The following is a 16,311-nucleotide window of genomic DNA, read 5'->3' as shown; positions in this document are numbered from 1 at the left end:
CCAGGTCCTGCTGCCGCCAGTGGAACACAGGCGATGGACATTGAGAAGGTCAACTCCATGGACTTTGGAGAATTTGTGGATGTGTTTGGGAGTGTCATCGAGAAATGTCCTCTGATTGCCCCCGCGGTGTTCGGTCCCAGCGCCCGTTCTCTGACTTGGAAGATTTAGAGCAGCACTTTTTTGCCTTTACTGAGGCTCTTCCACAGTCAGGTAAGGGTTTGGTGTTAGACACTGAGATTCTCAACAGAGGGATTTCAGATATGCTTATCAAAAAAAATTGGGGGGGCGGTCATGTGGCATTTTTTTAGTTTTTAATTTAAAAATTTTTAATAGTTTTTAAAGGTTACTTTCCATTTAATTATTACAGAATATTGGCTGTGTTCCCCGTGTTGTACACTATATCCTTGATCCTATCTTACCCCCAATAGTTTGTACCTCCCCCCTCCCCCTATATTCCCCCCCACAATGGTAACCACTAGTTTGTTCTCTGACCTGTGAGTCTGTTTCTTTTTTGTTATCAAAATAATTTTAGATATTTGAGCCCAGTTGCTTATCACTGGTATATATATTTAGCTCTCTTTGCTGTACGGGTCAGTAAGTTCCTTCAGACTCCGTGAATGAGAATCAAGATTTGCAGTGTTAAGCGGAAACTGGAGTGAAAGAACGTTCGTTGGCTCAGGGAACATGGCTGTTAAATACTAAAGCTACGGGGTTACCAGGAAAGAGGGACAGGCAGTGGTCTCCTCGGGCCTCCCAGCGGCTCAGGGGCCAAAGGTCAGGCTGGGGGCCCACCCTCTCGGCCGTGTGTTCGCTTTGGGAATGTCCTGTATGCAACAGAGAAGACAGCTCCGTATCAGACTATCTCAGCAGCCCAGGGGAAAGAGCAAACGGCTGACATTTTTACCAGAAAGGGCCGGTTTGGACCAGATGGTGGAGGAAAGTAAACTGCCCCAGATCAGCAACTCCCTGGGGGAGTGAGGGGGGAAAAGACAAAAATCTGAAGGACTCCCTCTGCAGAAAGGGAAAGACATTGCTGATGTCCTTTAGGTAGAGAGAGAAAAGGAGGCACTTGTGGGTGTAGAGTGGGGAGATGAGGAAGTTTAGGGTCAGGCCAACCCCAGGTGACTCAGAAGGGCACACGGCCTCATTCAGAGGCCGGATGTTAGGAGCCAGGGCTGCCTCCTGGGCTGTCTTCACAGTCCTTGGAGAAGCCTGGATGGGCTGAGGGGACCTCGAGGGGATGGGCTGCCTTCACAGAGGGGCTTCCACAGGGATCTGGGCTGAGAGAGAAGCAATGTCTCTTCTTTTCCAAACACTCCTCACCTGTGCGCCCAGGGCTTGGACACCCGGCATGGTTTCTAGGTGTCAGGGGATTCTCCCAAATAAGGAGCTCATTTTAATTCACTGTAGGCACATATAGGATGAGAGGAGGCTACGGGGATAAAATCAAGCTGACAGGAACGTGGGTGCCCTGTTGATCCTCACCCGCTTCTCAGGGCCTCTCCGAAGCCGAACCCTCAGCTGCCCCATTGGCCTCAGACACTAGGGAACCTCTGAATCCTGACCAGTGTCAGAATCCCACACCACCCCGAGGAGAGGATGTTGGGACTTGATAAAGGTTTGCTGAGTGAATGAATGAAATTGTTCCTAAGAGGATTTTGAAAGATGATCCATCTTGGTATTACCCCTTCCCCACACATTTTAACTGGGGTGACTTTAGTGGCAGGTCAGTGGGACAAAATAACTGGAGGGAGTTTGGACCACCTGGGTGTGTGTTTGCGTCTACACCTGACACAGGTCTTTGGTGGGACCTCCCTGCTGGTCCAGCCGCTTCTCAGCCCTAGGCTGGCGTCCCCACTTGCCTCAGGCAGCTGGGAGCACAGTCTGTCTCTAATCACCTTGCCCCGTATCTAATCACCTTCATGGCATTAGACAGATGACACTAGCAGTAGAAATAATAATAACAACGACTAAAATGCATTTAACCCTTACTCTTGCTGTTTCAGTCACCTTTCCAAACACCTCGCATTTAACTCACTTAATCCTCATAATAATCCTATAAAACGAGGATTATCATTATTATCCCCCTTTTACAGATAAGAAAACTCAGGCACAGAGAGATTAAGTAACTTGATCAAGGACACAGCTAGAAAGTGGCAGAACTGGGATTCAAACCCTGACACTCAACCCAACAGCTTTTGAAGGATTTTCCAGAGAATCAAAAGCAAAATCTAGAAACAGTTTCTAGGGGTTGTAGTTATTCATTCACTGATTTATTCAATTAACATTAATGCTTGATGTCCCAGACTTTTTTTTGCTTTTTACTTTTTATCCTTTTTTTTCCCCAGCCCCCGGCCACGCTGTGAGGCTTGTGGGATCCCAGTTCCCCAACTGGGGATTGAACCGCGGCCATGGCAGCGAAAGTGCCAAATGCTAACCACTAGAACACCAGGACTCTCTGGTGTTTTAAATAATCAAGCAAAATGGGATTCACTGCATAGTCTAGCTTTACTCCTGGAATAGTAAGCAACAAACTGGGTGTAATAGAGTCTTTGAATCCTAAAACTAAAAGGGACCTTAAAGAGATATTCAGGATATGATGATCTAACTGGTCAGGGACTTGTTTTAGATGATCCAAGAGAACCCTCTACCATTAAAAGAAAACTGGAAATCCTGTTTCTAGAGGAAGCTAAGGTTGACAGTCCATTTAGGAGACGCTATGATGATTATAGACCAGTAGGTGGCAGTCCAGGACTAATATTTAGCTCCAGCACTGCTTGGCAAAGTACCCTTTCAAGCCAATCAATTCCTGATTCCCAAGCCAGAGGAATGGCATAGTAAAGGGAGGAAAGTACACACACACACACACACACACACACACACACACACACACACACACACACACACACGCGCGCGCGCGCGCGCACACACGGCTAATGACGAACCGATGCAATACTGATTTGTGTTAAAAATCAAAGAGCAAATAACACTCTCATAACAGAGTTAATCATGCACCTCTTGGTGGCATTTCAGAATTGCAGTAATGCCATCATTCGTTATTTAATACTTATTTCAGAACACAGGTGTTGGAAGAATCAAAGAGTCGGGTACTAATAATTGCCTTAAATGTAGGCTATAAGGTATTTAGATGAGGCTATCAAAATGTGTTTGTTCGGTCAAAGAATACATAACGCTCCTTCCCCAGAGTGATGTGTCAGTCAGTAAACACTTACTGAACGCCTGCTACGCACGAGGAATTGTCGCAGGCACTGGGGATAGAGCCTTGAACAAGACAAGTCCCCGCCTTCAGTGAGTTTACATTCTAGTGAAGTGACACAGGATTAACATAAATTAACAAGATCATTTCAATTCTAGAAACTATTAGAAGAAAATTTGTAATAGGGTGGAAAATGTGTAATAAAAGAGGTCTTTCTTAGGAAGTGATATCTGAGTTTAAAACCAAAAGTTGAGAGGGAAGCTGTAGAAGATTTAGGACAAGGCCACCCTAACACAAGGAACTTGAGACTTTTGACATTTGGGGGGCACGGAAAGACCACGGTGGTTGGAGAATGGTGGAGAGTGGAGGGACAGGAGGAAAGAGGGGTCAGGCAGAGGGACCGCGGTAGCAGTAAAAGTGAGAGGTGATGGTCGGGTGAACTAGGGTTGGAGCAGGAGAGATGAAGAGATGTGGCTGGATTCTCAGGATAGATTTTAGTTAGAGCCAACAGGTGTTTTTGATGGATTTGTTGGAGGAAGGCAGGTCAGAAACAAAGAGAAATTAAGGATAAGTCCTCCGTTTTTAATCTGAGCAACTGAGTGGGTGGTGGTCTGTTTTCTACAATTAGAGGTTCGGAATTGAGAGGACAGGATGGAGGATGGGAGCTTGGTAGGTCTGAGATGCCTAGTCATCACCCAGATTAAAATATTGAGTGTCCAGTTGGCTCATAACAAAGGGACTCAGTGGAAAGCTGTGGACTAGACTAGATCTGGGTGTCGTGAGAGAACTGATGGCAGTTAAAGCTATGGGACTAGATGAGAACACCTGGGGCATCCGTGTGAATGCAGAAGGGAAGAGATGTGAGTACTGAGTCCTGGGGTACTTCGGTGTTAGTGGTCTGGCAGAGCAAGGACCAGTGACGAGAGTAGGTAAGCGATGGTCATCTTGCAAGGAGAGAGGGCCAACCATGTGACATGCTCCCAAGAGGCTGAGAGAGAAGAGGACAGAGCGCTGGTCACTGGCCTGAGCAAGCCGTCCATCATCTGTGACCTGATGAGTACAGATTGGTTGGTGGGTGGGGCTGGAAGCTTGATGGGGTGAAAGGAGGCGAGGAAGTGGAGATGCTGAGGAGACAGTTCCTTCAAGGAGTTTTGCTGTAAGAAAGAGCAGAGACGCAGGGAGGAACTAGAGGAACAACGGGGAATCAAGGGAGGGTTTTCCTTTTGTTTATGGAGTGAGTGGCTCTAGGGAGTGTTTGTGTGCTGATCGGGACAAGGCAGTGGTGGGACTGATGTTTGAAATTGTAACCTTTGAGATGGAAGGAGGGGCTGGCTCCAAGAGCACAAGTGGAGCGATTGGTCCAGACGGTCCACTGCACCAGGAGGGAGAACACACCAGTTGGTACAGTGTGGGGATCCTGGCGGACCGTGATAGGCTTCCAGGCCAACCACCTACACTTCAGTGGCCGCCACTGTCTGCCCTGTTCTCTCCTGTTGAAGCGAGGAGTGTCCGCTTTGTGCCGGGAACTCTTCGAGGTGCAAAGATTCATGGTTTGTGGTCACAGCAAATAGCGCATGTCCGTCCACACCTGCATCTCCAGACGTGGCACGCCAATGGCAGAGACAGTGCCGTCTCAGACCTTAGGAGGGACCGAAGAAAAGGCAGCACTGAGAGGCCGTGAAGCACGGGCCACTGACCAAGCCCGGCTAGGCGTAGGCTTTCCAGGTGGAAGGGCCACAGGACTGAGGCAGCGAGGTGGCAAGTGCCCAGGTGAGGTCTCCAGCCTCCTGCTAGGGTTTAAGGCCACGGCTGGGAGTGCCTGGGGGATGCAGCGCCGGGAGGGAACCAGGGCTGTGCCGCAGGCCAGTGCCCTCCTGGGCAGGACTCAGGGGTCAGTGATTTGGGTCAATAAAGATGGAGTCTTTGGCTGAATGAGGTCAGGTTCTGTTTCTGCGGAGCTACCACTCCCTGCCTGACTCCCACCATCTCCTTTTGTCTGCAGCTGAGGGCTGTGTGTGTCTGTCTGTCTGTCTGTAAATCCTCTTTTCTAGCCTCTTTATTTCTCTTGGCTTTGTCTTCTCAGCCTCCTTTCTTTCCTCTCCCCCTCTTCTCCCTCAAACAGTGGAAAACACATGCTTAATCCTGGGCAAACATTAACCCCAGGTGACGTTTTCAAGAGGGGAGACAAGCCCAGCCGAGTGAGAAGCGGGGTGCCAGGGCCGGGGTGCTGGCGGCCCTGCCCCACGCTGGAAAGGAGGGTCTGGTAGGGGCGGCCAGGGGACAGACCCCACCCCTGCCGGGCCCTCCGGTGGATAACCGCATCCTCCACGCTGGAGCTGGGCCTCTGCAGAGTAAGAAACGAGGAAGGGAAGCCGAGAGAGGGAGGCCTGTGAGAAGGCGGGGTCTCGGGCCCCTCACCTCCTCACCTCGAGGCGTCTTTGAAAATCTGAATAAGTAAGGAGGAGGCGCGGGGCGGGCCTGCGGTTCCGGCCTAGGAGCCGCCCAGGACCCCGCCGCCGCCCATTTTCGCGGTCCCGGCTGGGTGGGTTCGGATCGGATTCGGGTGCCGCTTGGCCTCAGGCCTGGGAAGCCGCCCGGCACAGCCACCTCCCGGCCCAGGGCTGGGGGCCCCCCAGGCAGGGAATTTATCACCTACATTTTCGCACCCCCCCCGGATCCGCTGGACGTGGGAAGTGGGAAGCAACCACTTCACCTTTGCAGTGCCCCAGGGACAGGGCCCAGGAGAGGGGTTCTAAAACGGTGGTGTTACAGAGATGGGATTATTGGTGACATGAGTTTCGTTTTCAACTCCCCTTAACCTCGAAGGGGCAGCCAGTGCCCCGAAGCCAGTGGTTTTGAGCCCAGGATCCTGGGCGGGCACCTCCTGGCTCAGTGACCTTGGAAAGGTCACCTACCCCTTTCTGAGTCTCCCTTGAATCCTCTCTTCAGTGTAGATGTTCCCCCCCAGTTCTCCCGCCTCTCAGGACATTGGCCCACGATTAGATGGTACAATCCCAATCATCCTTTACCTGTGCAGAAACTGTAAGATTTAAGCAGGGGAAGTTTATACCGTAATTAAAGGGAGGGTTAATGATCTCCTTTCCTAGTGGAGCCCCAAGCCTGTCCCTAGCCCCAGGGTCAGATGCTTCCAGCCACATCGCAGCCCAGTTACACTGAATTTACTAGGCCACATAATATGGCTGTTTATTGAACATTTGCTAGCATTAGGTGCTGTTTGGGTAAATGAATTGTCTCTAATCCTCACCACTACTCAGCAAGTTAGGTGTCATCAGCTCCCCTGTACAGATCCGGCTCCCTGCTTACCACATCTGAAACCTTGCCCAGCCCCAAGAATTCTAATTCTCTTTAGAGAGCTAAGCAAAATGATTGACCGGGGCTCAGGAAAACCCTGCTGGATTAGGACTTGAAATCCCAGGTATCACACCAGGGGTTTCTAGTTTTAGGCCAATGTTAGGAGAAGCTCTCTTCCGAGGAAATGTTATTCTCTGAAAGCTCTTTGAGATTTACAGTGGGAGAAGGGAAATGAGCCTCAGAAATGGTGCGTGGTGAGTGGGTGCTATTTTCCTAAAAGGAGGAAAGCCCCTTTCATTCAAAGGGCCGTAGAATTCGGCTGGAAATAGGTTTCTTTGCAGTTAATCCTCTGCAAAGCTCTTTGGATGCCTGATTCCAGAATCCCAGAACTCACACTTAGGGTCACAATTCCTGGGCATTTATTCGCCAAGCCCCACGGACGTTACTCCCATGGACCGTCCCCGCCCTTCTCCTTTGGAACAGAGCGAAACCCATTCCGTGGCTTTGGCAGGAAGTCTTCAGGCCCTTGTGTCCGGCCCTCTGCGACATCAAAGCCCCCCTGAGAGCAAAGGACTTTGAAAAGATACGAAACGCTCGGGCTCCCTTATCGCGTCCCTGCTCCCTCCCGAGCAAGTCGTAAATTCCGAGCCTCTGCGGCCTCTCCCCAACGCTCTTCTCGCTCCAAGGTCTCAAAGGACAAACTTGTCACTTACCGCCCCGCCCCTGGGTCCTGGCCGAGGCCGATTGAAGCGGGGATGGAGGGGCGCGAGGTTTGGGATGGGTTGGAGGGACGGGTGCGGGGGGCGCCCCGAGCCTCCTGACACCCCTAGTTGCCCCTCCTCACGTCCTGGGACCCTGCTTCCCTCGGAAACCCCTCGGGGCGCGGTACCGCGCTCCCGCCGCGTGTCTGTGCTTCTCCGCAGGCCAGGAGGGCGCCCTGCGCTGCCACCCGGACCTGGCGGGCCGCGAGCTGCAGCGGGGCGAGCTCAGCGCCGAGTCGCAGCGGGAGCAGAGCGCCGCGGGCCTCACGAGCCTGGGCGCGGCCGAGCGGCTCTGGCTGGCCGAGCTCAACGCGCAGTACCGCGCGCGCTCCGGCTTCCCCTTTGCGCTCGCCGCGCGCCTCAGCAACCGGGCGGCGGTGCCCCGCGAGCGGGCGCGCCGGCTGCACTGCCCACCCGCGCAGGAGCTGAACACCCCACTGGGCGAGGTGAAGAAGATGGGCCGCCGGCGTCTCGCCGACCTCCTCGGGAGCCAAGCCGCCGAGTCGTAGCGGCCGCGCCAGCCAGCGACCCGGGACGCACGTCGTGACGCGCGAGGGCCGCGGGCGCGCGCGCTGCGCTTGGAACAGCGTCCACACCCGCGCACAAAGGCCGGGGAGAACCGAGGCAGTCTTACGAATAATAAGCCCTTTGGTCCAGCTACCCGCATGCTCACGCTTTGCCGAAATAGATAGTTGCGTGCTTTTCGGCCCCCGCTCCCCGCGCCGCTCCCGATTTATCCAGCTCCCTGCTCCAATTCTTCACTCCCTTAGCGGCCCGCTGACACCAGCTTTTGCGGATTCCAGGGCGCTAATCGAGCTCTCTCTGGCTCCCCACCCTCTCCTGCAAACCCCAGGCGCAAAGCAAAACAGACGGAAAAGGAAGCTTTTATTCCTCAGCGGTTTGTCTGTTTCTTTTTTCTTCTCCCACCTTAGTTGCTGCACGCGACATTTACATGTGAGTGGAAGCGCCTCTCTGGCTCTGGGACACGAACGGGAGCCAGAGCTGGGACAGCAAAGCGCCGGGGAAGCAGCGTGCGGGGGGACGGCGGGCAGGAGAGAGCCCCGCAGGGGCCGGTATTGCGGAGGCGCCCCGTGGAGCAGAGAAGGCTGGGAGCGGGGGCTCTCTAGGATGGACGGGCCTGAAGTTCAGGGCCAGCGGCCTCCCGTCTCTCCCGGGGGATGGGCCCAGGAGAGCTGGTTTGTCAGAGTCCTTGGAAACCATAAGTCATTAAACATAATTTTTAAAATAATTGAATAACACTCATTGAGTAGTGCTGGATATCCGCACCCCCCCCCCATGAAGATGGGACCCCATAGCACTGATAAAGCGGTTGATGAGGGAAGATCTGTGCCCATAGAAAGCTTTCTGGCCAAAGGAGGCCAGACTGGGCAGCTCTGCACTGGTGGCCAGAAAGTCCACTCACACAGGAGGAGCCCACCACGTTTCTCTCCCACCCCCCAGCCAGCCAGCCATTTGCACTGGAAGGTCTAACGAACCCCGACAAATACTCCGTAGGCTTCTGTTGGCAAAGGAGAAACAAGCCATACCGTCCTCCTCACCGCAGACGGGGTAAGACGTGGAGGCAGAGCTGGCCCTTTTGAAGACAAGAACCTCCATTAGTGACCAGCCCAGGTCTGAGGGACACAGCAGCAAGAAAACCTTTCCATAAAAAGTGGTGTGGCCGCACCCTTGGTTGGGGGCTGACTTCCACAGAGAGAAGCCACTGTGGTAGCACAGGGATTTTAATCACGGAAACCCACTCCCCTTTGCCATCTTACAGACGTTGCCCGCTAGTGGTGAGGGTGAAGGCCAGAGGCTGGTCAGCGTGGTAGGTAGGGGAGCCAGGAAGTGAGCTGTGACCCCACCGAACCTGTAGAACAACTCCAGGGCCTCCCCTGCCAAGGGCGGGCGTGTGCCAAAGCCTGCTCTGGACGTAGGAGCACCAGGTGCACATCACAAAGGACCTGGATGCAAAGTTGGGGCCCTTGGGCCTGGGGCTAGACGCTGACCTCCCTCCAGCCAGGGTGACTTGGGGGCTTTCCTGACACATGCGAGAAACCTGCCGCTTGGCGAAGAGGGTTTTCTGGTCCAGGATACAAGCGCCAAGGGCTGGGCCTGAGACTGAGAATAATACACTATATTGAAGGTACCTTGCCCAGCCCTGGGGTGAGTCCAGCTCTCAGACAGATGGAGCCCAAAATGCAGAGTCTGAGCTCTTTATGTGAATATGCTCAAGCTAAGATAGGCAGGGCTCCCCAAGGCAAGATTCTCAGCCGTATTTTTAGAACGAGAGGGGATGCGATCTGGCCCTCTCAAGGCACGACCTGTGTCTCCAGTTACACAGTTACCTTTCAAGGGCTCAAAGCTTGTCGGTGAAATTGTTTATTTCTGCAGGAGGGGATCCGGGTGGGGGAAGACGCTAGATCCGCCCCTTCAAAGGAGCTGGGGGAGAAGGGGGAGTGCCTCTTCCAAAGCCCCGAGCGCTCGCAGCCGCGCGGGCGGGAGGGCGCGGGACGCAGACGTGGGCGCCGGCGGGGAAGACCCCGGCAAAAGCCCCCGGGGGCTGCTGCTTTCTTCTCGGTAGGAGCAGAGAGGCCAGGCCGGCCCTCCTGCAGGCGGGTAACCTGAGGCTGCCGAGGTCTGGCAGGGCAGTTTGTTTCCTGCCACATCTTTGCTCAAACAGTGACTCGTCCTGGGCCTGTGCCGGCCTCGGAGACGTCTTCTGGTTTCCGCGCTCCGGTGCGCAGGACGCGGGAGACAAACCCCGACGAGCGGGGACCGCGACCGCGGACTCGGACCTCAGCGTGCGCGCCACCCTGGGCGGCGGGGTGGCCCGGAGCGCGCCCAGAGATGTCGGGGGAGGGGGCGCAGAAGCGGTGGTGTGGATTCCAGGGTGAATAATTAATACTTTTACTTACTAATTCGTTATGAAAGCACGATGGCAATTCTAAGAAAAGTTGGAGAGCAAGGAGCTGATTTCAGCTCCTTTCAACCCCTCCACGCACGCTGCCTTCCGAGATGGGGGGCTGCTTAGCCGACTTTCACTCCCCCTTAAAATGTCCCAGGCCAGCCGGCGAGCAGGGGGCGCCCCCCCCCCGGCGAGCGTCCCCGCTGGGAATTCCCGAGCTCAGTCCCACTCACCTATGTTACCGGGTAACTGAATGGGGGCCTCCTTTTCGTCACCCAGACAGGTACGCTTTAGGGTCTGGGTGTCCAAAGATGTGCACGGACACGGGTGCGGGAAAAAAGACAACCCAATTCTTGGCATAACCTTTCGTCATTTAAAATTTCGTCAATTTTAAATTTGACACATTGCCAGAGTTCAGCCACAGGATACGGGTTCCGATTCAAAAATAAAGACGAGCTCTTTTTCAGAAAGTATTTACTGTGGGACTGGAGTGGATGGATACCTTCGTTGGCAGTTGGAGAAAAATCTGGATGGAATCAATGGAAAACTCACCGTTCAATAAACTAATAAACCGCAGTTAGCAGGTGCCTGTGAAAGGGAGAAATAAATAGGAAGCCGAAAGAAAGCAGTCAGAAGTGTCACAACAGCTGAACCTGGTTGTTCTGCGACTCTTTGGTGTGAGTGGCGGGGAGTTTGGGTTCCGGCAAGGAGGCCAGTTGGTTTGGGGTTTAGAAGGCAGTGTTTCTAGGGTGGCACCAGCAGCCCTGTGGTAATTTACATCTTTACAGAGTGCTCCGAGTTACAAAGAGTGCCCCTATAGTAGCTCACTTAAGGGTCGTGACTGGGACAGCTAGCTGTGTGGCCTTGGGAACGTCACCCAAACTCTCTGGGCCTCAGAGTTCTCCTTTGTAAAATGGAAGGGCTACAGACACTAAGTCCTCTGTCCCCCCTCTTGGGAGAGTAACTTCCCAATGGGCTCAGTGACTCAAGGAGAGCTGAACCTTTATCTGAGCCACTTCCTTTAGCCACATAAAACCTACTGCGTAGGGGCTCCTAGGAACATATTTTCATATGACAAACAAAGGTCACTCTAGGCACGAGACATTGGGGAGTGAACAAGCGGTAACTCCACGTCAAAGCCACGTGAGACCATTTAGGTGTTGCTGGCCTGGGGGCCTCTCCTCCCCAGCATCAGGGTTTCCCTCTGGGGTGAGATCCCAAGTGCTCTGTGCTCATGCGTCACACAGAAGTAGAGTGTGTTACACAGCATCCACACTGTGTCCAGAGACTGATTTTAGGGGGGGAAAGAAAAAAAAAAAGGAAGAAAATGTGCAGCCGCCATGTATTCACATAACTTTCAGCCAGTGAGCAAAACCAGATTCCTGCACCCAAATATCGGCCCCTTTCCTGAAGCTTTTTATTTTCCAAACCTCCTGGCTTTGAGGGGAGAAAAAAAAATGTGTCCCTTGCCCTGCATGAGAAAGCTTGCTGTTTTCTCCTCTCTCCTGCACCCTGAGTGTTAAAACTCTAGTCCACCAATAACCTGCCACAATTTCAGGGACTTTTCCTCTGGTAGAGAGACTCAGTTTGCTTGGGGGAAAACATTCTTGACTCCACTGGGTGGAAACACATCTGCTCCTGTGCATGAAGCCCGGACAGCTGTGGGCAGCTGCGGCCCCTCCCTGCTGTTCAGGACGAACATGTTTGGCTCCTTTGTGACCTGATGGGGCTGAGCAGGCAGTGGACTCCGGGGAGGCCTACAGAAAGGACACTGTGGTGGATTTCCTTCCCAGAGATGTTAGCCGAGCGGGCTGTGGCGTGGCAGGCCAGGGTGTGTTGGGGTCAAACCACCCATTATAGAGCCTTCCTTTGTGTGAGGGGGTTGCCCACTGAGTGCGATGGCCCAAGAACTCCCTGACTCCAAATTAAGTGGAGATTGAGTCGTTTTTCCACATCAGTGTAGACTGCCAAGGTGAACAATTTCATCAGACAGCACTCTCTTCCTTCTCACTCTTCCTTAACGATCCTGGGAATTCAGGTCAGTGCCGGGTGAAGGCTTCCTGTGTGGGGGAGGAGAGGCAGTCTGCAAGGGCTGCGTTATTTGGATAATTTCCTGGACCTAAAAGGGGCTTCAGAAAGTAGGCTTGCATGCTAAGGTGGATACAGACAGCCTGCCCCATCAGGGTTACAAGGGTCACGGGTGCCCCAGTTCCAGAAGCCACAAATATGGAGAAAAGCAGGGTCCCCCAAGCTGGAGCAAACACTGGGGACCTTTGAGCAGGGAGAGAGCCCTGTCAATGATCTGTGGATTCAAGGAGTGTCTCATCTGCCCGGAGGAGCAGCCCGCCCCTTCCGGTGCCTCCTGCCCCCGCCCCCCTCGGTGCCCCTGCCCTTGCCAGCGGCCGGGCTCCTGGAAGCGCCGACCCTCTCCAAGGAATGTGGAGGGGCCGCTACGCTGTCAGTAACAAAGGGGCGGCCTCTTGATAACCCGGGGGGTGGCTGCCCCTGGAGTCTTCCGGACCCTTTATTTACCTGGGTCTCTTTCTCCCCACCCTCTCCTGCCCTAAATATCCTGCTCCGGCTCTGGTTCCGTGGGGTCACAGCTTCAGCCCCAGCTCAACCCCACCCCCGAGCGTCCCAAATAAGTTTGCCTCTCTCCAGAGCAATTCACTGCAGCTGCTCTGGAGACGGAGGTACGGGCTGGAACAGAGCCCTGAGCAGTGGAGTTGGGGACGACCGTCCAAGGTGGCTCTCAGCTCGAGCCAAAAGGCTCTGAGAAAGCTACCACGCTCCTTGGGTCTCCGCTGGGGGCCCTGCTGCCGGTGGCACCTGCATCCTTCCAGGCCCCCACCCCTGCACCCCGAGGCTGGAGGAGCTGCCTCCCCTCCCCCATCTAGAGCAGGTTTCCAGAGGATAGGCACGTCACAAAGAGCTGTCAGAGGCTAAGCCGTGGGGATGAAAAGACACGCTGGCTCCTTTCCCATCAGCCACCTTCCACCCCTCTCTGACTGCTCCCACCACCCTGCCCCTGCAGGGACCTAGATGGGTTCTCTCCTGGCTGAGAGGGCAACCCAGAGCTGAGGGGACATTTCCACTCCAAGGAGCTTGTCCAAGGACATTGTTGTTGCCTCCTTTTCCCTCACCCACAGCCCAGGGCCCAGGACCATGGGTGGGACCATGCTACTGCCATGGGGGCCCATTTTTCCATGAAGGAAACCAATCAGTGTCCTTTCTCCAGCCCTCACACCCCACACCCCCAAGTGAGTGGGCCTCACTGAGATCTGGCCAGCTCCAGGGCCTGGCGTGACCCCTGGGGACAGATCAACCCTGGCCGCTCCCAAAGCATTTGGGCAGGCAGGCCAGAGCCCTTTCTCCAGGGCAGAGCACAGAGACACAGCTGGAAAACCGGGACAATTAGCCAGCGGCCGGCGGCCGGGCCATAAAAACGCAGGAAGCGGCCACCGCAGGGCGGAGGGGATGGCTGTCCCCAATAAAGTGATTGTTCCAAAGAATGCCCACATTCCGAAGACACACAGGCTCAAGCCTGGGCCTTGGCTTCCAGAGCTGGAGGCTTGGGAGGGGGTTGTGAGGGGCGGAAAGAGGGATTGTGTCTCCCAGGAAGAGCAGGAAGATGTTTGCTAGATCAAAAGTCTGCAGTGCCCACCACTTAACCTCCCGTATCCCCGCCCCATCAGGACCGCAGACGCCCACCCCCCTTGCATCCCTCCTCCCCATTCAGTGATTTGGATTCTGTATTGGGGTTTGCAATTTGTTTCCTATTTTATTTCTCAAGAGGTCTGATGACACCCAGTTGCCCGGGCTAGGCCCCGGAGGCCCGCAGGGATGATCTGCTCCAGTCTCCATCATTTGAGTGGCCAGGTCGCTCCCCTCCGCCCCAATTTTAACCTTCTTCCTTAGGAAACACAGAGGACGGGGGACACCAGCAAGTAGGAGATCCCAGGGCCTGATCCTGCTTGGGCCTGGCTTCTCTGCACTCTGCGGCAGGGTGGGTGTCATCTGTAAAATGGAGAGGATGACTACGCCCGCTTTATTCCCGATCCAGGGAGGTGAGAGGATCTAGGGACATAAAGGACACTGGAAGGAGCTCCAGAAATGACAAGAGGAAGTGACAAATGCCGGAGAACGCTCGGCGGTGAGAAGCGACAAGGGCAGATCTGCAGGAGAGGGGCTGCGCCCCGCTGGTTCCCAGAGCGCTCAAAGCCACCCAGCCAGCCTGCCCAGCCCGCCGCCCTGGCCGCTGCGACTCTCAAATCCGAGTCTGGAAGCACCGTCTGGGCTCGGAGAGAAGGCAGACAGCGACCGCCGGCCCACTCCCCGAGGTCGCCAAACCGAGATGGGCGCCTGAGGGAGCAAGTCTGGTTGCCCTGCGCTCCTATCCGCCGTGGGAGGCCCCGAGCCAGGCCGCGCAGTACAGGTCCCCAGAGCCACCACTTCCAGCCCCTGCCCCTGGGACACAGCGCTTCAAAAACCAAGCAGGATCCTTTCTCAAACCTTCCCCACTCGGGGCTTTTCAGGAGCAATCGTTAGTGATGCCCCGGGGTTCCCTTCCCATCCCCTGAAGATGAAAAACAATTTTCTCCGGAGAAATGTTTTACTTTGCAAATGAGAAAGTGTTTTTAAGCCATAGGTATGATGTATGACATAAATACCTAGGTACATATTAACAGAAATTCTAGACTCCCCGTTCCTTGATTTTTAACCACGTATTTATATAAACATATAACTGTAACTTGCTTAATTTTCACAAACCACAAACACACCAGCACCCTGCTCAAGAAACAGAACGTTACCAGATCTCTAGCAAAAACCCTCCTGCTCCCCTCCATTACCGCCCTCCACTAGCCTGACTTCTGCCACCCCTTTCTTGGTTTGCAGTTAAGACTTTTGAATCTTGAGTGTAAATGCTTTTAACATTTTCTAATTGCTTTAAGAACTTCCCTGGCGGTCCAGTGGTTGAGAATTCCCCTTCCAGTGGGGGTGGGTGGGTTCGATCCCTGGTCGGGGAGCTGAGAATCCCACCTGCCTCGCGGCCAAGAGACCAGGACACGGGACAGAAGCGGTATTGTAGCAAGTTCAATAAAGACTTTAAAGATGGTCCACATCAACAACAAAAATCTAAAAAAAAATTTAATTGCTTTAACTTGAATCCCAAATGTGAGACAAACTCGGAGATGCAACCTGCAGCTAGGGTCTTAATTTATCTCGTGTGGAGGGCCAGCGGTTTCCTCGGGGAAGAAAATAAATGATCAGAGGTGACAGTTGTTTGGGGCGCGCAGTCGTTCTGGCCAGGGGCGCAGAGCGGAAAGGAACCGGCCCATTTCTCCGGGCTCGCCTCGTCACCTCCCGAGTTGGCCAGAAACGTTGTCATCAAAGCAATGGCTTCCCTATTCTTTTCTCTTTGGGATGGAAGGAGCTTCTTGACCACCCCCCCTTCTCTGCAAATGCAGAAACATGACTCCTTAGTCTCTAAACTCAGATACCCACCAAGATAGCTCTTTCCCCCCTCTTTTGCAAGTCTCTTGATTTCATTCTTTGAACCTGTGATTGGAGGTTAAAGTGCACCAGGTTGGAAGGAGGAAGCTCTTAACAATAAAGGTTTGAATATTTAGCTGTGATGGGTCGCTGCCCTCTCGCGAGCCCCCCCCCTTATCTTTTAAAATGCAAATCGTGTTTCGGGGGGTTGTGCGCCGGGTGCACGCTGCGCCTCGACGTCTCCAGCCATTGGTGTCTGTGTCATTACTAATAGAGTCTTGTAAACACTCGTTAATCACGTAAGGCCGCCGGCCGGGGCTCCGCACACCAGCCTGTGGCGGGTCTTCCCCTCCTCTGCAGCCTAGTGGGAAGGAGGTGGGAGGAAAGAAGGAAGAAAGAGAGAGAGGGAGGGAGGGAGGAAGGGAGGGAGGAGACAGGCCAGAGGGAGGGACCGCCTCAGAGGCAGAAGCGCCGCGAGGAGCCGGCGGAGCACCGCAGGCCGGGGCGCAGCCGCCCGCCGCTCCTACGCCCCCTCGCCCCTTCCCCAGCGCGGCCCCCGGCAGCCTCCCGCGTCCGTCCCCGGGCAGCATGGTGAGGTTTGCCGTCGGGCCCTCGCCACC

At 54.4% G+C, this 16,311-nt stretch overlaps 1 protein-coding gene across 1 annotated transcript; it reads left to right on the top strand.

Moving 5' to 3' along the window:
- Nucleotides 1-8,621, top strand: URAD (ureidoimidazoline (2-oxo-4-hydroxy-4-carboxy-5-) decarboxylase). The gene is given in 3 exon segments (XM_059995916.1): nt 1-132; nt 135-210; nt 7,453-8,621. Coding segments are annotated over 3 exon segments (522 nt in total). The 5' UTR covers nt 1-33; the 3' UTR covers nt 7,800-8,621.
- Nucleotides 8,622-16,311: the final 7,690 nt, after the last annotated feature.

This window comes from Delphinus delphis, chromosome 18 (genome assembly GCF_949987515.2).
Source record: "Delphinus delphis chromosome 18, mDelDel1.2, whole genome shotgun sequence".
Lineage (NCBI taxonomy): Eukaryota > Metazoa > Chordata > Mammalia > Artiodactyla > Delphinidae > Delphinus > Delphinus delphis.
The sequence above is the reverse complement of the archived record's forward strand: the minus strand, read 5'-3'. Positions and strand labels throughout refer to the sequence as shown.